This window comes from Lichenostomus cassidix, chromosome W (assembly GCF_008360975.1).
Source record: "Lichenostomus cassidix isolate B80296 chromosome W, HeHo_3.0, whole genome shotgun sequence".
Lineage (NCBI taxonomy): Eukaryota > Metazoa > Chordata > Aves > Passeriformes > Meliphagidae > Lichenostomus > Lichenostomus cassidix.
The window spans coordinates 24,004,537-24,025,890 of record NC_139510.1 but is presented as its reverse complement, the minus strand read 5'-3'; the positions used below and the strand labels follow the sequence as shown (position 1 = coordinate 24,025,890).

At 46.6% G+C, this 21,354-nt stretch overlaps 2 protein-coding genes across 5 annotated transcripts in view; one reads left to right on the top strand and one right to left on the bottom strand.

The window, feature by feature from the left end:
- Nucleotides 1-21,354, top strand: part of LOC146425727 (protein patched homolog 1-like) — a 228,888-nt gene that overhangs the window by 33,752 nt on the left and 173,782 nt on the right. The window lies entirely within an intron of this gene.
- Nucleotides 2,340-3,428, bottom strand: LOC146425731 (syncytin-A-like). Its single transcript, XM_085041508.1, has one exon. The coding sequence runs from the start codon at nt 3,408-3,410 to the stop codon at nt 2,340-2,342; it is 1,071 nt and encodes a 356-aa protein (XP_084897634.1). The 5' UTR covers nt 3,411-3,428.

Below are 21,354 nucleotides of genomic sequence, written 5' to 3'. Positions count from 1 at the left end.
TAGATATTGAACTGTCAGAACTTTACTCCCCATGCACACGCACACCCACAGCAGAACAATCAAGTGCAAAATTCCAGGGGAAGGGAAAAAAACAAAACTCTGCCATGTGGAGAGAAGGAACAAGATTGCGGACAGCCTTTGTCTCGGGGAAGGGGGGGGAAGAAAAGTCCAGGCAGCAGCTCAGGAAAAGAAAACAGATGGGAACCTGGTGAACTCTGATGTTTGTCTCCTCGCTGCAGAGAAAGCTGGTGGATTTAGAGTTCTGTCTTTCAGTGGTTCAGCTTTCCCCGAGGTTTGGGCCTAGATGGGGTGTCCCCATGGCTTTTTTCCTGCTGGTCAGCACTGACCGGCTCCTGCCGATGGTCTGATTCTCGGGCCAAAGCTAAGCCAAACAGTTCCAGAAGAACCCACAGAAACCGCTGGAGGATTGCTATTGCAGTCCAGGGAAAAACTTCTTGCCTCAGCTGACAAGAACCAAGCCAGTTAAAAGCAACAAGGTAACTCGCCTGCTCTGCAAAACTGAGCACAAGGGAGAGTGAGGGCTTGAACAAAGCCTGCCAGAGTTCCCCTGGCTCCCGCCCCTCCCCTGGACTCGCCTTAAAGCTACAGGACTGTCTTGGTTTGAAAGACAGGTGTTTGCCAAGGAAGGCGGGAACCTCCCTTAGAATAGAGAATATGACTTCCCCTTCCCTCCAAATTATTATAACTTTGAAATCAAGGGGCTTTCAGGCAAAATATATGGGAAAAGGAAGAACAGTTCTTTACTAGTATTTATAACAAGGCAATAATACAGAAACAATGGTTTAAACTGACAAAGTCAGAATACAACCTGCCACCCTGTTAATCAGGGTGATGGTAGCAGTCCAGTTAAATGGTGGCCTTCCATTCCCCTCCAAAAGGAGTTGCTTACAATGATTACTCTACTTTTTTTTCTCTGTTCAGCTAGTTGTAATACATGGAGTTGGCTGACTCACCCCAGACAAGCTCTTAGATGGCCCTTCTTCTACCTCATAATTTTCCTGGTGTCAGGGTTTGACCCTGACTAAATGCCAGGCACCCCTGCTCTCTCCTGCCACAAACATTCAGGAGAGGGGAAAGAAAAAAATTGTTAAGCACACACCAATCTCATGAGTTAAGTGAGATAGGACACTGGTAATGAGACGCACGGAAGAAAAGGGCAAGCAGGCTTCAGACTTAAAGTTGCAAAGTGGTTTAATTACCTAACAGAGTCAGAGGATAAATGATAGGTAAAAATAAGCTTTTCATGCACCATTTTGTTCACTCACCCCCCTTCCTCTTAAGACAGCATTTTCTACTCACCCCCCTCCCTCTTTCTAACCAACAACTCGGGTAGGGGGCAGGGTATGGGGTATTCTCTTAGTCCATAAATCTATTTATATCCACAATTCTTCTGCTACAAATACTGTGTTCTCTGCTTATTTCTCTTTCTCTCTAGACAGTTTCTCTGCTCCCCCTCTCCCTCTTAAGACAGTGTTTTCTTGGCTCACCTCCCTCCCTCTTTTCAAATCAACAACATGGGCAGGGGGCAGGGTAAAGGTTTTTTCTCTGGTCAGTCCATCAGGGAGAGGGGTCCTCTACATAGCCATGAGGTCCCTCCCATGAGAGACAGTCCTCTGGGAACTTCTTTGGCGTGGGTCCAATCTCACGAGCAACATCCCGCCCGAATTCTGCTGCAACATGAGTCCTCTTGTCCATAGGGTGCAGACTCTCCCAAGCTGAGGCCAGGCTGCTTCCATCCCAGGAGCAAGGCCTTTCTCTCCTTTGCAAGGCCTTTGCAGCTTTAACTCTTTATATGAGACTCCCACTGGATAACAGCTTCTTCCAGGCATCCACTTGCTCTTCTGGCGTGGGCTGTGGGTGGATTTCTGCACCCCTGTGGACTCCATGGGCTGCAGGGGGACCTCCTGCTTCCCCCATGGTCTTCACCATGGCTAGCAGAGGGTTTTCAGCTCTGGCGCCTGGATCACCTCCTCCCCCACCTTCTCCACTGACCTTGGTTGCCGGGAGGCAAGAGGAAGCAAGCGACAAGCTCAATATGAGTTATAAGCAAGCTCCATTTATTTCATAGTATGCGTGGCTTATATATTCTTACAAGTGCTTATGCTTACTACTAAAAGTTACAATCTGCATTCTATGGATTCCATTCTCACACTTTCAGGGTTCCCCCTTCATTCTTATTAATCACAAGTTCCCCCCTGGTACATTCTTTATGGTACTTCCTCAGAGCTCAAGGGCACTGCTGCGCCTCCCCGGTACCTTTCCCACGGCGCATTCCCAGGGCTCAAGGGTACTGCCACGGCCTGTATGGCCTACTTTAGTTAACAATGGTCTTGTTTGCACAAACCTCTTAAGGATTCATGACCTCGATCTTGAAGCCATTCTGTAACAATTCCCTCTCCTTGTCTTTGTGCAAGCAAGACCCCGCTAGCTACCTGATTAATTTGCTTTGTAATGCAGCTGTAAGCAATTCTTATCACTACAATTATTAGTATAAAAACTCCTAACCAGCGTAAGGCTTCTTTAATTAAGGTTATTAGCCATGGTGACAGACCTCCAAATAGGGGTGATAACCATTTATCAAAAGGATTGATATCAACTGTAATTGTGGAGGCGTGTTTTTTCAGCCACTGTAGCTGCTTATGGATGGAATCGCTATGATCTGACAAATTAAAGCAGCACATCCCTTCAAAGTCTTTACAGCCATGGCCTTGAGCTAACAACAAGAAATCAATGGCAGCTCGATTTTGAAGCACAGCATGTCGCAAGCTCTTTTGATCAATTAATAATTGGAAAATAACATTAGTAGTAACATTTGCTTTCTTAACTGTCCAGCATGCTAGTTTCTCAAGCTGCCTAAGGGCATTTGCAGCGGCTACTCTGGGGGTAAACAGGGTGGCGAACACCTTAGCTGTTACAGACCACAACTCAACATCATCTTTGCACTGTGGGTCCAGTTGATGGGAAAGTGAACGTTGCTGGCACCCTGGCTCAGCGGTTACGCTGAGCCACAGGCGTTGGTTAGGTGCCAGAAGTGTCAATTCTCCTAAATAGCATGGCCCACCAAAAATGTTATGAGGGATCCCTTGCCATGCTCTGTCTCCACATATCAAAAACACAGATGGGGGCAACGCTTTGGGTGTTCTATTGTTCCAAACTGTAATTGGTGGTCTTTTTATTTCAGCTCCCAAAGCACCCAAACCTTGATTAACAGTGTTGTTGCTTCCGCAATAGCTGCCCTTAACAGTGTGTGAGTACTCTACTATATTTATTGGGCTGACATTTGTCCAGCCTTCGTTAGAGTGACTTAGATATGGATTTAGGCTTTGTTGTCTGCCTCCAAACCAAATACATGTTTGGGTCCAATTGCTAGAGGTGTTGCCAATTTTCATGGAGCCCAGGAGTTGCAACTCCTGTGGGTCCCATGGCAAGGTATTGTTTAATCGGTTGATTAAATTTGCAGCACACCAAGAGGTGCTTTTTGCTGTAGAGCACTTTGTATACGTGCTATAATTGCTAAATGCCTCAAAACTAAACAAAGATATTCCAACTAAACATGTTTTAAACGGTGCAGTAGCTGATTGTAAGCTGAGGCAGAATTCTGGATTATGTGTTGCATTGGCCCAAGTCACCCACAAGTTTTGTCTGTCTTCAACTTCCGTTACAAAGGTCGTGGCTGGGCTCGACACCAGAATCTCGATCGCTAGCAGCACGAGGAACAGCCTTGGTCCATTTCGCAGGGACCCACTGTGTACCTGTGGATGTAAGCACACACATGTAACCGCGCCCTACATATTTCACCTCTGCTGGGCCTTGCCACAGGCCTGTGCAAGGGTCACGATACATAACCATCATAGGTGCCTTATGCTCTGAGGCTGCAACTCGGCCATGCACCTGTGCAGGAGGAGAATCTTGATCAGAAAAAATGCACAAATAGTTTAATACAAACAATGTTTTAGACAGCTTTTTGTATGTATCACGGATTTAATCAAACTTATCCAGGTATCGCTTCAGGGTTTGGTTTGCTCGTTTGACAATGGCCTGTCCTGTTGGTGAGTGGGGAATGCCTGTTGTATGCTTGACCCCCCCATTGTTGGCAGAATCGTCGCAATCTTTCACTGACATAGGCGGGTCCATTGTCAGTCTTAACTTGCTGAGGCACTCCCATGACAGCAAAGCAGCTTGTCAAGTGCAGTATCACGTGGGAGGCCTTCTCCCCTGCCTGAGCCGTAGCCCACACAAATCTGCTGTATGTATCAATCGTGACATGAACATACTTTAGACGCCCAAACTGTTGAACATGGGTAATGTCCATCTGCCAAAGCTCACAAGGCCCCAAACCCCGGGGATTCACCCCAATTCCCAAGCCTGGACCATGGTGGCTACAACTGGGGCAAGCCCTAACGATGCCTCTTGCTTCTTCCTTAGTTATTTTGAACTGGTGGAAGAGTCCTTTGGCATTTTGATGGAAGGTGTTGTGAGCTTCTCTGGCTTTAACAAATTCGCTCAGTGGTGCTGCTATGGAAACCAGGTGATCTGCCCTCTCATTGCCTTCTCCAAGGCCTTCTGACCATTTGTGGCTTCATATATGAATTACAGCATAGGCACATTCTCGCTGATGAATCGCAGCCTGCAGCTGTCTCAATAGCTCGAACAGCTGTTTATTTTGGCACTCTTTGAGTCGGGCATCCTCGATACGCTGCACTATGCCTGTGACATACATGGAGTCAGAAACCACATTTAGTTCTGTGGAGTGCCAGTTTACAAAGGTCCAAACGACTGCTGCCAATTCCAGGGTTTACAGTGAGTCCTTTTCCTCCGTGGCTAATATCTGATAATGCCACTTGCCATCTTGCATCCAAGTTGCCACTGCACGCCGAGATTTCTTTCCTGCATCTGTGAAGACCGTCACTGCATTTGGCAATGGACGCTTGCTCCTTTTAGGTATTGTAATCCAATCTTGGTTGCTCACCCAGCGCAGAGTGGTGGATTGCAATGGCTCTACATTAATGTCCGTTGCCTGAGACAGCAAGCAAACTTGTAAAGCCTGTGAATGTTGCAGGTACCACTCGTCGTTTTAGTGGTAAATAAACAGTCCCTGGCTCTTGGCTTGTGAGCTGCAAGATTCTGGTGCGGCCCTTCTGGACCAATTCAGCCAAATTGTCAATTTTTTGTTGAATTGTAGCTTTGGGTTGGATGCTTGTAAACAGCCATTCTAATACTTTTATCGTATCCTTCCCCTTTTTCTTTTTGCACTGCGTGAGTGCACCAAGGAGTTGTTTGGAGCCAATTAAAATTGTAAGAACCACAGGGATATCCGGGTTGCAATGGTCGACCCAGCGCTGCGCAATCTGCGTGCCAATCTGTTGAATGATCTGTTGTTGTTCTGGAGTGGGATGCACTGTCCGTGCTGGGTCGGTGCCTTGCAGCAATGGTCGAAGAGCATCAATATCGTTGTTTGAGATGCCCACAACTGGACGTAGCCACTGAATATCGCCAAGGAGGCGCTGTGCATCATGTAGCGCTTGCACTTGTGTATTAAGTTGTAATTTTTGTGGTCGTACTTGCCCTTCTGTTATCTGCCAGCCCAAATATTTCCAAACAGGGCTACACTGGATTTTCTCCGGAGCAATAATTAGTCCATGTCTGCTTAACTGTTGTTCTAGTATTTTCTCTTGGCTGCTGGTAAAGGCTTGAGCTTGGGCAAATAAAATGTCATCCATGTAATGATAAATCATTGTTTCTGGCCACACCATACGAATGGGTTGCAGCACGTTGGCCACAAACAACTGACATAAGGTGGGGCTGTTTTTCATTCCCTGCGGCAGCACAGTCCATTCAAATCTCTGAAAAGGGGCCTCTTTGTTGGGCATTAGTAGGGTAAAAGCAAATCTTGCAGTGTCAACCGGATGCAGTTTAATAGTGAAAAAGCAGTCCTTAAGGTCAATTATCAGTAAATGCCATCCTTCCGGGAGCATTGCAGGGTTTGGCAGTCCAGGTCACAGGGCCCCCATTGCCTGCATCTGTGCATTGACTGCTCGCAGGTCATGTAAAAGTCTATATTTGCTGTATTTCTTCTTAATGACAAAAATGGGCATATTCCAGGGACTTGTAGAAGGTCGTAAATGTCCCTGCTGCAGTTGCTCTTGTACCAGATGTTGTGCTTGTTCCAGACTTTCCTTCTTCAGCGGCCACTTCACGATCCATACCGGCTCGTCAGTAGTCCATGTGAGCTGGATCGGGAAAGTCCATTCTGCAGCAACGGCTCCTAAAAATGCTGATTGGTCAACACAAGTCCCAGTTGATCTAGTACATCTCGGCCAATCAAGGCATTTACTCCTCTAGGTAAGGGCATGATGGTTACATGGATCGTAGCCACCCTGCCTTCAATGGCTACTTGGATTGGGTTGGTGCTCCGTTGTACAAAAACTGAACCTCCCACACCTACGACTCCATTCAAAGTGTGCTGATGTGGCCAGTCTGGTGGCCAGCAAGCTGTGGCCATAATAGTGATGTCTGCACCTGTATCAAGTAGCGCAGGCAAGGTCTGGGATGTGGCTAGCACAGCTTTTTCCCATGAGAAGTTTTCTTGTGTTTTGTAAATAAAGATATAGTTTGGATGTTGTTGGAACAGTGTGCCAGAACTTGGGCAGTGCAGGCCTGGCCAATCAGGCCTGGGGGAAGGCTTCTGACTGACCAATCTGGGTGACTTTTGAGAACTCTATATATGTGATGAAATCAAAACAATAAAGGTCATTCCTTCTTGCCACTGAGAACTGATGCATTCATTACTCTGCTAGCTGCTCAACAGCGACACTGGGACATGCCTTTCCATGTCCAGGTGGTCTCTACAACTGGCCATTCTGCCATCGGAACTGTCAGCATCGCAAGTCCTCCAGTAGAGCCAAATCCAGCGGCCCCTCGGTCTGCAAGCGCATTATGCTCTTGCATCCATGCAGCCATGTGTGGGAGTGGGACAAGCTGAGCCAGTCTGGTACCTTTGGGAATGTAGATAGGAGGAAACATAGTCTGCACCATAATGCAAATTTCTCCCATAAAATCAGCGTCAATTATTCTTGGTAACACAAACAGTCCTTTCATGCTCACCGAAGAACGTCTCACTAGGAGTGCGCCCACAGGTTGGTTGGCGATGCGCAGTGGGCCCCGAATTCTAGTTGGAATTTTCACAGGGCGCAGGTCGGTAAGCGTTGTGCCTACTGCTATTGCCAGGTCCAGGCTGAGGCTCCCCCTTGTGGCGGGCTAAAGGACGTGTGCTGGCTGAAGGGGCTGGCGGTTGACAGACTGGTCTGCGGAGACACAGTCATGCATGGAGGCTGAACTGATGGCACTGACACGGCGAGAGGCAGGGCTGTCGGTGTTGTGGCAGAAAGGGCTGGAGCCGCTACTGTTGTCAGGGCGCGGCGGCTGGACGCGCTCTTCCTCCTGTTTCCTGACTGCCGGCAAGCCGCTGTGGAGTGGCTGTCTCGGTTGCAGTTGTTACACCACACTGGACCACTACACTGCCTCCTTAAATGTCCCTCGGCTCCACAGCGATAGCACTTAACGGCTTTCCCTGGTTTCATTCCGCCTGCAGATGTGCTAAGGGGTCGCAACGGCCCTAGTGCAGTAAAGGCTTGAGACTGTGCCTGAGCCAATTTTTCTCCTAACTTTTCTCCCATAGCTGTTACCAACTCTGCAACAAAAGCTTGGGTACCGACAGGCACCCAACTCATTCGTTCTAACATCATTTCTATAGTAGCGTCTGCAGGGAGCGTAATGAGGATGTTTTTTGTCTGCTGATTGCAATTTTCTAACATACACTGACGCAGCAATGCTCCTGTCATCCATGGTGCCACCCCAGAGGCTATGATTGCTGCTGAAACCTTATCAACAAAGCTCGCAAACGACTCATCCTTTCCTTGCTTGATCGACATATAGGACGGTGTAGGGGGGGCGGTATGCACCCTGTTTATGGCTTCCCGTGTGGTCCGCATAGACTCTAGCAAAATGTCTGGCCCTGACTGCATTTGCTCAATAATTGTAGACCCTCGCCCCAGGCCCATTAGCTTTTCTGGAATGACCGCCCGCAGGGGGTCGTTATCACCTCGTCACTGGTTTGCCAATTCCTGGCACAGCTTGCCACAACAACTGTTGCGACTGGGTCATAATCATTCTGATAATACCTTTGATGTCTTCTGGACACAGTATAAAGCTTCCCCAAATATAATTCAGCATCATTCTTGTGGGCTCACCATGCAGACCCGATTCACTAGCTGTACTACGCAGTTGGGTGAGCAGCTTCCAATCGGTAGCTGCATGGGACGCTTGTTGCCCACCCCCTTCTAGCGGTTAAAAAAATACAGGAAACGCCTGTTTCGCTCGACTTAGTACTCTGACTTCCTCTGCTAGCTCCATATCACCTTCTTCCACAGCCCTTTCTTCTACTCTCCTCCAATCTATTCTCCACCGGCCACTTAATCGACCATCATTCTGAGGCACTGGTTTGAGGGGGACGTAATCCTCCTCAGGTGGGGGAGGTGCACTGGGCCATTCCTCTGATTCCTCAGTGTCCGGCGGCGGAGCCATTCGGAGCTGAGTTTGGCTTGGGACATTAGGGTCCACACCCGCGGCAACGCCATGCTTTGCCAGTGACCCTTGTACTCCTAGCACCGTACACTTCCCTACTGGGGGCAAACTGGGAAGCTCTGTGCCTAAGCCTAACATGCCTGGAATGGGTCGCTCACCCCCCACAACCCCCACCCCTATCCCGGACTGATCGTCCCGAACAGCCCCTCCCAGCTTCTTGGTGGCCACGGCAGCAATTTTCTTTTCTGCCTTATATCGCTGTAAGCAATTTATCACTTCCCTCCATGGCTTTCCTAACTTTGAGCATGTCTTATCACCATCAAGCAATCCATCAAGCAATCAGTCACCATAACTTCGCCACTCCCCCTCCTCAAACACTGTATTAGGATCTGCAAAAAACCCTTTGGCTTTCCCCACAGCAACTAGTCCTGCTAATTGCTTCATGGTATCTTTGCCTACTCCGCGTTTTTCTAAAAAGCGTTGCAATAAGTCCAGGGCTACCTCTCTTTCCATTTTCGTCCAGCTGGATTTAAAACGTCTTGGTCGTCGCTGCAGAGTAGCGCACTGCCTGCGTCCCTCTTTTCGTTTCGCAATCGCCGTGCAGCTTATCAGAGTGTAGTCCTCACGTGTGGCGGGTCCCCTCTCGGTTGGCCCAAGCTCGGATCAGCCCTTGCTGAACAAGGGGTGATGATCTTTAGCTCTCCGGTCGCTGTGCACCAGTGCTTTCCCATTCTTGCCGCTTTTCGGAGCAGGGTCCTAAGTTCCATTTTCAGTGTCCCTGCTCGTCAGGGTCACCATTTGCAGGGAGGCGAGAGGAAGCAAGCGACAAGCTCAATATGAGTTATAAGCAAGCTCCATTTATTTCACCGTATGAGTGGCTTATATATTCTTACAAGTGCTTATGCTTACTACTAAAAGTTACAATCTGCATTCTATGCATTCCATTCTCACACTTTCAGGGTTCCCCCTTCATTCTTGTTAATCGCAAGTTCCCCCCGGTACATTCTTTACAGTACTTCCTCAGAGCTCAAGGGCACTGCTGCGCCTCCCCGGTACCTTTCCCACGGCGCATTCCCAGGGCTCAAGGGTACTGCCACAGCCTGTATGGCCTACTTTAGCTAACTTGTTCGCACAAACCTCTTAAGGATTCATGACCGCGATCCTGAAGCCATTCTGTAACACTTGGTGTCTCCATGTTGTTCTCCCTTCACATATTTTTACCTCCTCCTCCTCCTCTAACTAAAAAGAAGTGCGTGCCTACCTTGTTTTGATTTTTTCTTAAATATGTTTTCACAGAGGTGTAACTAGCACCTCTAATTGGCCCACGCTTGGCCAGCAGCATGTCCATCACCTTCAGAGCCATCAGAGATTGGCTCTGCTGGACTTGATGAAAAAACTTCCAGAACTTTCACTCAGGACAACCAGGAGCCATCTTTGTGCCACTCCCCACCCCTCAGACACTTCCTCAGGCCTACTACAACAGCTTCTGAGGGGTTTAAATTTCTCTTAGATGTTAAAAATACCTTGCGGATGTTTTGGGCCAATCAAAAGCACCACACCTGGCTTTCAGTTTCCAGAGCCTCATACCTGTTCCATAGGGGCACCTGGAGGGAAAGGAAGGCCGGCAGGGGATTCACTTGCCACCCCAAGCAGGGACTTGTCTCCATTGCCCCTATCCCTTAGGCCCCCTCTTGCCTGTTGGGGAGATGGTAGGGGATCCTCCACTCTCTGAGGTGAAGTTGGCTGGTACATCTGCCTCAGTTGGTAGAAAGTGGCTCCATCAGTCAATCTCCTCAGATGCCCTAATACTTCTTAAGCTTTCTACCTCCTCTTTAAGTTGTACCACCAGGCTGAGCAAATCATTGACCTGCTCACACCTCACACAGGTATTGTCTCTGCTGCCTTCTGATACCAATGCCAGACTCTGTGTGTTTCCCTGCCCAGATGTGGTGAGAAGGAAGTGTTAGAAATAAATCAGTTCAGTGATGTTCTTCACAGGCTGGGGGAACCTATGTGTGAAGCTCGGTGCTTCCATTGAATTCTGCCCCATTCGGCCTCAAGTGGAAAGACAATGAAAAGAGGGCTCACTGTATAATGGTGACAAGACTGCTCAGTGCTGAGGTGATGTCAGCTCTACAAAAACTGAGAGAAGGGAGCTGGGGTTAATATCATGCAAAAAGCTGAATGCACTGATAGCATATATTGCAAGCACTGACACTGTCTTGATGTGGATTTTAGATCTGTCCTAGGTTACGATATAGATGTATTTAAGTATTCTATTACCACCAGCTGTGGGCCATCAGCTGTTATCACCTGCTAATGACTCACCCCTGATAACAGACAATGGGCCATCAAGGACCCACCACATGACTCATGGACTTATCTCATCCTATTGTGATATGCTCTGCCCAGGAGGGAGGAGCCAAGCATTCCCACCTGGATATAACCTGGCCTTGGAATTGCCTAAGCTAGTCCTGTCTACTGGGTTCCCAGAGGACAAGAGCTACCACTTGACCTTTGGCTGGAGACCAGACCTTCACAGGATCACTGCTTCAACTGAACTTCTTCATTTGGACTGTTACCACCACCCTAATTGGGTGTCAGGTTGTGTCTGACTTTGTCAGTGCTTTTCCTTGTATAATTTAACTTATTTTTAATTTTTCCAATTAATTTTAATCCTGGCTTGTGATTTCCTACTGGTTTGTTTTAAAACCAATACAAGATCTTAACTAGTTGTACAAAAATCAGTTTAATGAAATTCTCTGGTATTTTATGTATACTTGCAACAGCAGGGGTATTTTTCCTCCTAGTCCTAGAAATTCTAGTGGTTTTGGGTTTAAAGGAAGAATAGATAATTCTTGAAATGTTGTAGGATTGGCAGTGAAGTAAAATTATATGAATGGTAAGGCTAACCAAAAGTAGAAAGTAAAGATTGTTTTGTGGGGTTTGTTTATTCATTTAACTTTTTTTTCCCAGTTCTTTGTGTCTTAGAATAAACTTAGACATACAGTCAAACCCTTTCTATCTGACAGGGATCTTTGATTACATTCATACGAAAGGTCAAGAGAAATGGGCCTTTTGACAGATGCAACACTATCTTGGGAGCTGGTGGTCAGTAAGAAATATTGAGATGGGGGAAGCCATGACAGGCATCAGGTTCAGTGCTGAGGGGAGTGGTGACCTGACCTGTTTGTCCAATAGTGAGAGCAGTTTTGCTTCAGTGCAAAGCCATTTAGAAGGAAGCTGCTTAGGCAACAAAAGATGATCCGGAAAGCAGTTGGTAGGGAATACTTGGGAGAAACTATACCCTGTTTCATAACATGTTCATTCATTTCATTTTTCTATATGTTAATTTTGCTGTCTTCTAAAACATCATTTAGGAAAGGGTATCCCCTAAAAGTTTCTAGATAAAGAATTTGTCTTGACTGTTTTCTGTTCCTTTAAAAATCTGTATTGAGATTTTGTGCTACTCCATATACAGATTAGCTTTGTGCCATTACAGGAGTAAAGATGAAAAGGCTTAAAAATGCTGCTTTTAATCACACAGGAAAGCAATTACATATTTGAGGAAAGAGCACTGAGAAGTTAAATGAAAAGTTAGATCTTGAGGAAAACTGATATCTATGGAATAACATAACGTTGTTTTTAATGTATTACCTATTAGAAGCTCTTTGTCAAGTTAAAGTAAGTTAAAACAATTATATGTAAAGTAGATCAAAACTAAGTTAATTCAGGACAAGAGGAAATGGCCTCAAGTTGCACTGGGGAGGTTTAGATTGGGCGTTAGGAAAAATTTCTTCAATGAAAGGGTTGTCAAGCATTGGAACAGACTGCCCAGGGAAGTGAACGAGTCACCATCCCTGGAGGTATTTTAAAAATATGTAGACGTGGCACTTATTGACATGGTTTAGTGGTGAACTTGATAGTGTTAGGTCAACGGTTAGGCTTGATGGTCTTTTCCAATCCAGGTTATTCTATTATTCAATCACTTTCAGTATCATAGGGGATTTGGGCCTGCTGTTAAAAATGCATGAATATTTTCTTAAATGACTGAAAAGTAAAAAATTGGGCTTTGTTCCTGTCTTGGTTTGAAAGACAGGTGTCTGCTAAGAAAGGTGGAAACCTCCCTTAAAATAGAGAATGTGACCTCCCCCTTCCCTCTGAATTATTATAATTTTTGAATCAAGGGCTTTCAGGCAAAGATATGGGAAAAGGAATAACAGTTCTGTACTAGTATTTAAAGTGAAGTAAACAAGCAACAACAAACAAAAACCAGAAACCTGGTGGCAGCTTGCTCTGGGCTGCCAGACACCCTTCCCTTTGGTGCTGTTGAGCTCCCAGCCAGGCAGGGCAGGTGTGATGACTCCCATGCAGCTGCAGGGGGCGCTGTGGTGCAAGGTCAGCTCCTTGTCTCATGTGGATAATGGCGGGCGGGCTGGACAGCAGGATGGTGTGCAGCAGGGAGCTCAAAGCAGCGAGCTGGAGCGGCAGGGACTGGCTCACCTGGGCTAGCCAGTGATGCCTTAAATGCTGATAAAAATTTGAGACACAGACACGCAGTATAGGAAAAGGGTATTACCTTGGTTTAATAGGATTCCAGGTGCACCACGACGACTCGAGCCCCGACGATATCCCCCTTATACAATTTATGGACAGCCTAGATTAGCATACTTATCTAAAAGTCTCCAATGAGAAGTCTAACAAATAAAGTAATTGCCCCCTTATTAAAATTACCTCCCCCCAAAAAGGTTACAACTCAGTTTACAAAAACATGTCTCAGTGATGGGGCTCTGTTCAAGGTTGGTGCCTCATGCTCTTGAGATTGTGGGGATGTTTCGTCTTCCCCAAAGAATTCTGAGCAGGGCAAGGGTACAAGGGTTATAAACATGTAGGGTTGAGATACAGGGAGTAAAAAGTACAGGAATGGGGAAGGGTAAAAGGATATATAAAAAGAGTGTAAAAGTATAATGAAAAAAGGACAAAAAACCCATCAGGCATCACCAGCAAAGGTGGCAGAAACTCCGCAGTTATGGAAGGAGCCGCAGTGCGTTCCAACAGGCGGGAGCAGGGGCAGCAACAGCCGGGTTCCTCTGCAGCAGCTGCGAGCGCAGCCAGGGAGGCAAGTGCTCCGGGCGGGGAAAAGGGTCGGGATCCCCAGGCCCTTTCCCAAACAGAAGCTCACCTAACCAGGAAGAGAAGGCAGTGCAGAGATGGACTTTCTGTGGTTGCAGCGAAAAGAAAGCAGCAGCTTCCCTCTTCCCTCTCCAGTTCCCAGCGAGAAAGGGAAGTCCCCAACGGTCAGATTCTTCCTCCCCTTACCACACCCAGCCACATCCTTTGTCTCTTACGAAAGAGTTAATGGTCCTTGAGTACCTGGTTGTTGTGGTTTCCTAATAACAGGGATGGAGAAAATCCCCCCTCCCCCCAACCTTCAACAGTTCCTCAACAGGTGTATGTGCTTATTCTATAGCACCTCACATCATTGCCAAGGTGGTAGGAAGGGAGTCTCTTCCAAGGATAAGGGGTTCCTTCCAGTCAAGTAAGCATGGCAGAGGGAGCAGTGGGGTAACCCTGGTTTTGAGCATTTTGCGTGTGAATCACTCATCTTTCTCTTGTATGCTTTTGTTATTAATATTTTTGCTTTTACTATTAGTTTTCTTCTCTGATTGCTGTTTCCAGTAAATTGTTCTCATCTCAACCTGTAATCTTTACCTTTTGTGTTTCCAATTCTCCTCTCTAGCCTGCCTCAGTGGGGAGGGGGAGTGAGTGAGTGAGCAGCAGCGTGGTTTGGATAGTCTCAGTGGGAGCACTAAACTGGGGAGTACCATTCCTAAACCTCAACATCCTTTTTTGGCATGAAGGGCTGAGATAACAACAGATCTGACCATAGTGGGTTAAAAACAAATTTGATCTAAGCGCTTGCTCTATTAGGTACAGAGCCACTGGTCACAATGTTGCTTGATCTGTTCATGTGGGTGTGATACCTAACCCTGTATATATTCCCCTATGTGCTCTCTTTCAGAGCAGGGAGAGGGATCAGGATTGCTTTTGTCAGGAAAATTAATCCACGAACACCAGAGGTTTATGTCCAAAAAGGAGACAGAGGAGTCCTGTAACTTTATTAATGAATAAAGGGAGAGATTATGGGCATTTCCCATGGGGTCTCTCAAATTGGTAGAGGACGTAGCCTCTTTTTATCCTAATTTCCTGGCCACATTTCCCTCTCTCTTTTCCCATTGGCTGAGGTACTCAAGAGGTACAGACTTTCTGAATTGCCTTATACAGACCCCCTTCTAATGTACATCCCCCCCTTCTTCTTTTCCTTGTGTCTTTGTTCTTTTAGTTAAATCCAGGGATTTAACACAGTCTTGGGTAGGTCAATTAGTGGAATTCCTTCCCACTGTTTCTTCTATCTCTCAGTATCTGGCTTTATCTACTAGCAGACTCGAAGTTTGTTTGTAAAGACACTCCCTTCTCATTCCTTTCACTATGTTACTGTACTGTGTGGTATCAGTTAATGACATGATAACATCAAGGGCAATGAGTGTCATTTGGGATGTGTATTCAGTGTTGCTCTCCTACCCTTACCTTGGGTGCTACCTTTGGGAGTCCATTAATAGTTGTACCCTGTCTGTGGGGGTGCCCTGTTCCGGGGAGGATGATTTTTCCCAGCCTTTCACCTCCCTTTCTTCCTTCAGGCCTGTTACAACAGCTTTTGAGAATTTTGAATTCCCTTTGGATGTTAAGGAAAGCATGTTCTTGTTGCTAGGTCTGCTGTCTCTTCAGTATGATCTATACCATGTTTAGAGTCAGGACAGAGATTTCTAGGAAGGTCATTCAAAGATCTGCCCCAAGGGTGGATAGTCATGAGTGGCATGGAATGTGGGAGAAAATTAGCCAGTTTTTGGAGAAATTTTATGCTCCAATGGTTTGGAAGTTCACCCCGAAACATTTACAGTACCCTGATAAAGTGGCTGAATATGTACTAGGAGAATGCTGTGGCAACTCTAGAGAGGAGTAACTTATTGCAGCGTGCTAGGCCCTGGCAGCTCTTTACTGGACACAGTTCAGTACTAGACAGTGTACTCAGGGGGAGGAGGAGGAAAGCAGAGCAACAGGCACTGTGGCCACTCAAACTGCAGCTGAACCTAAAGGAACAACCCATGCCGAGAGCAGTCACCTCTATACAGAAGAAATACAAGATCAAATCAGTTCGTGTAGTGAGGGATGAAGAAGTAGGGCCCTTACAACAGGAGGAAGAGGCAGGGCCAGATAAAATCACCCAATACCTATCCCTTTCTGAGCTGCAAGATATGTGAAAAGATTTCAGCTGCCAGTCAGGTGAGCCCCTGGTGACCCGGCTGGGATATCATGGCCCACGATATGAAACTAGATGGGAATGAAGCCAAGCAACTGGGATCCCTGTCCTGGGATATGGGCATTGACAAGGGGATTGGGAAGAGGACAGAAACTCTCAGCCTCTGCAGGTGACTCCTGTCAAGTGTGAGGGAAAGGTATTCTTTTAAGGATGATCTAGTAGTGTGCCCAAGCAGGTGGAATGCCATGGAGGAAGGTATACAGTACCTGAGAGTATTAGCTGTGCTGGAGGTACTCTATAGGGATTCAAATAATGAACTGTTGTGGGTTTGGGTTTTTCAGGGAATTTTCTCCTGTCTCTTTCCTGAAAGGAAGATGCTGTGAGGGCAGGGGTTGTCCAGGAGATGAATAGGGAGGCAATTAAGAAACAAATGAAATGGCCAAGCACTCACATACTACTGTAATGGCTTGGCCAGGGAGAGTTTGGGAGTCATGCCTGGGGGGGGGGGGGGGCTGGTTGCCGGCCTCTTCTTCGACTTGGTGGTCATGTGTGTTATAGAAGGTGTTTGGTTGCTCCGGGGATATTGCTACACTTTAGCTTGCCGCCCTGGGTCTGCCCATCTCTGCTGTTCCTGCCCACTGCTCCAGGGATATTGCTACAGTTTAGCTTCCTGCCCTGGGTTTGCCCGCCTTCACGTTCCTGCTCGCTTCTCCGGGGATATTGCTACAGTTTGGCTTGCTGCCCAGAGTGTTACCAAGACCAGCTGCTACCTGTGAGTTTTGCAAAGGGAGCCATCTCCCGTCCTTCCGCTCATCCGAACTTCCAACATCAGTCACCTCAGGAGGTTTCTGAGCCTGTGTCGGAGCGCCCCTGAGGCCACGGGGGAACCATCACAGCCCCTCTGCCTCGTCGGGAGTCAACAGCACCCCCCTGCTGGTTGTGGTCACAACTACAGCAAAGGGAAAAATTCACTTAATGGGTGGGAAGACTTCTGTTATTGTTTTTTTCTGTTGTTGTTGTTTGTTCTGTTATATATATACATAATATATATAAATATATTTTCTAGTAAAGGACTGTTATTCCTTTTTCCCATATTTTTTGCCTGGAAGCCCCATAATTTCAAAATTAAAATAATTTGGAGCGAGGGGGTCATCTTTTCAATTCCAGGAAGGTTCCCACCTTCCTTGGCAGACACCTGTCTTTTAAACCAGGACATGAGCATTCCCCTGTAGATCCAGATGAGGTCCAGTGTACACAATCCATGTGGCAGAAGTTTGTCCAGAGCTCGCCATCATTTTACACCAACTCATTGGCAGTGATGTCATGGAAAGAGGGAGAAAAAACAGTGCTTCAGGTGACTACCTGACTGGCAATATGAAGATCATCTTTTTCCTCCCCACTGACCTTCGCCTCAGCTGTGGAAAGACTGTCCAAGGCTGCAGACACATTCAAAAGACTTGAGAAAATTAGAGAGGAAGTGTCTCATGCCTCATCAGTATGGATCAGAATCTCTGCTATTGGGAGCAAGCACCCCTCTGCTCGAGAAAGAGGGGACACACCATGAGGTAACCTGTGGTTTTATCTGCATGAGCATGGAGAGGACATAAGGAAGTGGGATGGAAAACCCACCTGTGCCCTAGGAGCGTGGGTATGTGAGTTGAGAGGAAGAACAACTACTGCAGGAAATTCAAGGATAAATGCCTCTGCAGTTCCCAGTGGGCAAGTCCTCAGACAAAATAGAAGGGCTGACATTACTTCCAATTTTCTTAAAGGGACCTCCAGTTCATACTTACAAGAAGTGAGCAACCACTACTATGACCAGAACTAGAGGGGCCCTGCCTCCATCCAGGTGGAGGAAAGGGACAGTCAGATCTACTGGACTGTGTGGATCCGATGGCCTGGCACATCAGACCCACAAGAGTATAAGGCTTTAGTTAACACCAGCACACAATGTACCCTGATGCCTTTGAGATATGCAGGGGCAGAATCAATCTCTATTTCTGGGGTGAAAGGGGGATCCCAACACCTGACTGTACTGGAAGCTGAAGTGAGCCTGACTGGGAACGAATGGCAAAACCCCCCATTGTGACTGGCCCAGAGGCCCCATGTATCCTTGGCCTAGATTGATGCCTAAAGATTTTTGCTTTCTATACATTTTTCATATATTTGTAGCTTTGTAGACTGTTAATACATGGTTATATAGCTCCTGGTATTTTCCCTACCCTTTCTCTTATATTTTAGAACAATAAGCTAACCCTTTGTCCTGGATTAGAGACAAACTTCTCTAGGTGGAGAGCGCTCCAAACAAACGCCTCCCCTGTAAGCCAAGGGCTTTGGTACCTCCTCCCCCCCCCAATCACAACAGAATTTTTAAAATGAAAGTGAAAAAAACCCCAACCTATTTATTTAACAAAACACACAGAGTGCCCTGCAAGGCACAGGGGAAGGGGAAAACAGGGGAAAAGGAGTTATTAAACCTGAGTTAACAGGTGGTAAGCTTTAGTGTCCTTATCTCAGGTGTAGTTTCCCCTCTCTGGGGGACCCCCGGGGGCTGGGAGGAGTTGCTCCAGTAGCTCCCTGGAGGATTCTCGTCTGCCGTCCTCCCTCCGGGGCTCCTTGGGTTTTCTTGGCGAGAAAGCGAATCAGAGAAAAGGGTCCAAAAAAAAGATGACGAAAAGGCACCCCCCGGGAAAACCTCGCAGCGTCGATAGCAGCCGCCAGCCAGTCCCAGGAGTGTCTTTTCCTCTGCCTTGCTTCCCTCCCATTGGCTGAAAGCAGTTAAAGCTGCAGGACCACATTTTCTGAGCATACGAACAATGATATGGGAATACACAGGATTACCCTCACCCCAGGACACGCTTCTAATGCATACTTGGAATTCTGTTTAGTCTTATTCTTAAGAAGAAGAAACCTGACAAGGATGTTATGTTTTCCAACCAGAATCTCAGAAGACACAAGAAATGGGGCAAAGAAGCCTCTGGAACAACTCCAATGGGGCAGAACGCAGGGAAAATTACCTAACCAACTGCTCTTCTAATTGGACAATATTTGTTAGATATGCTATTTTTTTTAACTTATAAAAATTGTAGAAATCCGATGCTGGATGTTTCCATAACCATGGGGGCACCTGGAGCTTCCAATAAAGGCCTGCTTTTTATCTTAGTATTTTAACACTGTTAGAAGAGTTTTCTCTTTTGATATTAGGCAACAAGATGACCTCAGGAGAGGGTATTTCAAGGACCAAAAAGGGCATTGTTGGGATTTTGGGAGAGCTGATGCCTAAAATGCTGGTAAAAAATTTGAGACGCAGACACACAGTATAGGAAAAGGGTATTACTTTGGTTTAATAGGATCCCAGGTGCACCACGACCACCAAGAGAGCGACGATATCACCCATATACAATTTATGGACTTCATAGATTAGCATACCTATCTAAAATTCCCCAATGAGAAGCCTAACAAATGAAGTAATTGCACCCTTATTCAAATTACCTCCCCCCAAAAGGGTTACAACTCACTTTACAAAAACATGTCCCAGTGATGGGGCTCTGTTCAAGGTTGGTGCCTCATGCTCTTGAGATTGTGGAGATTGTTTCGTCTTCTCCAAAGAATTCTGAGCAAGGCAAGAGTACAAGGGTTATAAACATGTGAGGCTAGATACAGGGAGTAAAAAGTACAGGAATGGGAAAGGGTAAAAAGGATATAAAAAGAGTATAAAAGAATAAAGGACAAAAAACCCATCAGGCATCAGAGCTGCTGTGGAGACAGAGGAAATTAGACAACTGAATACCTTTCCTGGTCTCTCAGAGGACCCTTCTGCTGATGGACTGCTGAGCGTCGAAGAACAACAGGTACTGATTACTACCACAACAGTGCACTATCATCAATACCGCACCAACCGGGAGTTTGTGACCTCCATCTGTGGGATGATTTATGAACTGGAGAGCCAGGGAGTGGTCAGCAAGACTCACTCATCCTTTAACAATCCTATATGGCCAGTGCGTAAGTCCAATGGAGAGTGGACACTGACAGTAGACTCTCATAGTCTGAACAAAGTCACACCAGCACTGAGTGCTGCTGTGCTGGACATGCTGGAACTTCTGTATGAACTGGAGTCCAAGGCAGCAAAGCAGTCCCACCATCAACATTGCTAATATGTTTTTCTCAATCCTTCTGGCTGCAGAGTGCAGGCCACAGTTTGCTTTCACCTGGAGGGGTGTGCAGTACACCTGGAGCCAACCTCCCTGGGGGTGGAAACACAGCCCCACTCTTTGCAATGGACTGATCTAGACTGCACTGGAAAAGGGTGAGGCTCCAGAACACTTGCAATACATTGATGACATTATTGTATGGTGCAACACAGCAGAGGAAATGTTTGAGAAAGGGGAGAAGATAATCCAGATCCTCCTGAAGCCCTGTTTTGCCATTAAAAAAAACAGTAAGGTCAAGGGACCTGCCCAGGAAATCAGTTCTTGGGAGTAAAATGGAAAGATGGATGTCATCAGATTCCAATGGACATGGTCAGCAAAATAGCAGCTATGTCCCCTCTGACCACCAGGAAGGAAACACAGGCTCTCCTATGCACTGTGGGTTTTTGGAGGATGCATGTTCTAGAGTACAGTCAGATTGTAAGCCCTCTGTATCATGTGACTTGGAAGAAGAATCATTTCAAGTTAGGTCCTGAACAACAACAACAACAAGCTTTTTAACAAATTAAGCAGAATATTCATGCAGTAGCCCTTGGATCAGTCAGGACAGGATGTGAAAAATGTGCTCTATACTGAAAATGGGGAGAATGGTCCTTCCTAGAGTCTCTAGCAAAAAGCACCAGGAGAGACTCAAGAAGGACTCCTGGGGTTCTGGAGTCAGGGATACAAAGGATCCAAGACTTGTTACACCTCAATTGAAAAACAGATACTGGCAGCTTATTGAAGGGATTCGAGCTGCTTCAGAAGTAATTGGCACCAAAGCACAGCTTCTTCCGGCACTCCAACTGCCAGTGCTGGGCTGGATGTTGAAAAGGAAAGTCCCTGCTACACATCATGCCACTGATGCTACATGGAGTAAGTGGATCACTCTGATCACACAGCGAGCTTGAATAAGAAACCCCAATCGCCCAGGGATCTTGGAAGTCATCACAAACTGGCCCAAAGGTGAACATTTCAGACCAACATCAGAGGAGGAGGATGTGATGTGCTGAGGAGGCTCCACCATATAATCAGCTACCAGAAAATGAAAAGCTATATGCTCTCTTTACTGATGGTTCGTGCCATATTGTAGGAATGCATCAAAAATGGAAAGCTGCTGTATGGAGTCCTACACAGCGAGTCACAGAAACTATTGAACAACAAGGTGGATCAAGTCAGGTTGCAGAACTGAAAGCTGTCCAGCTGTCTTTGGATATTGCTGAATGAGAGAAATGGCCAACACCC

What these genes read in the sequence shown, in the direction of transcription:
- LOC146425731 (XM_085041508.1), bottom strand. Translation starts at nt 3,410, where the DNA reads ATGAAAATTGGCAACACCTCTAGCAATTGGACCCAAACATGTATTTGG.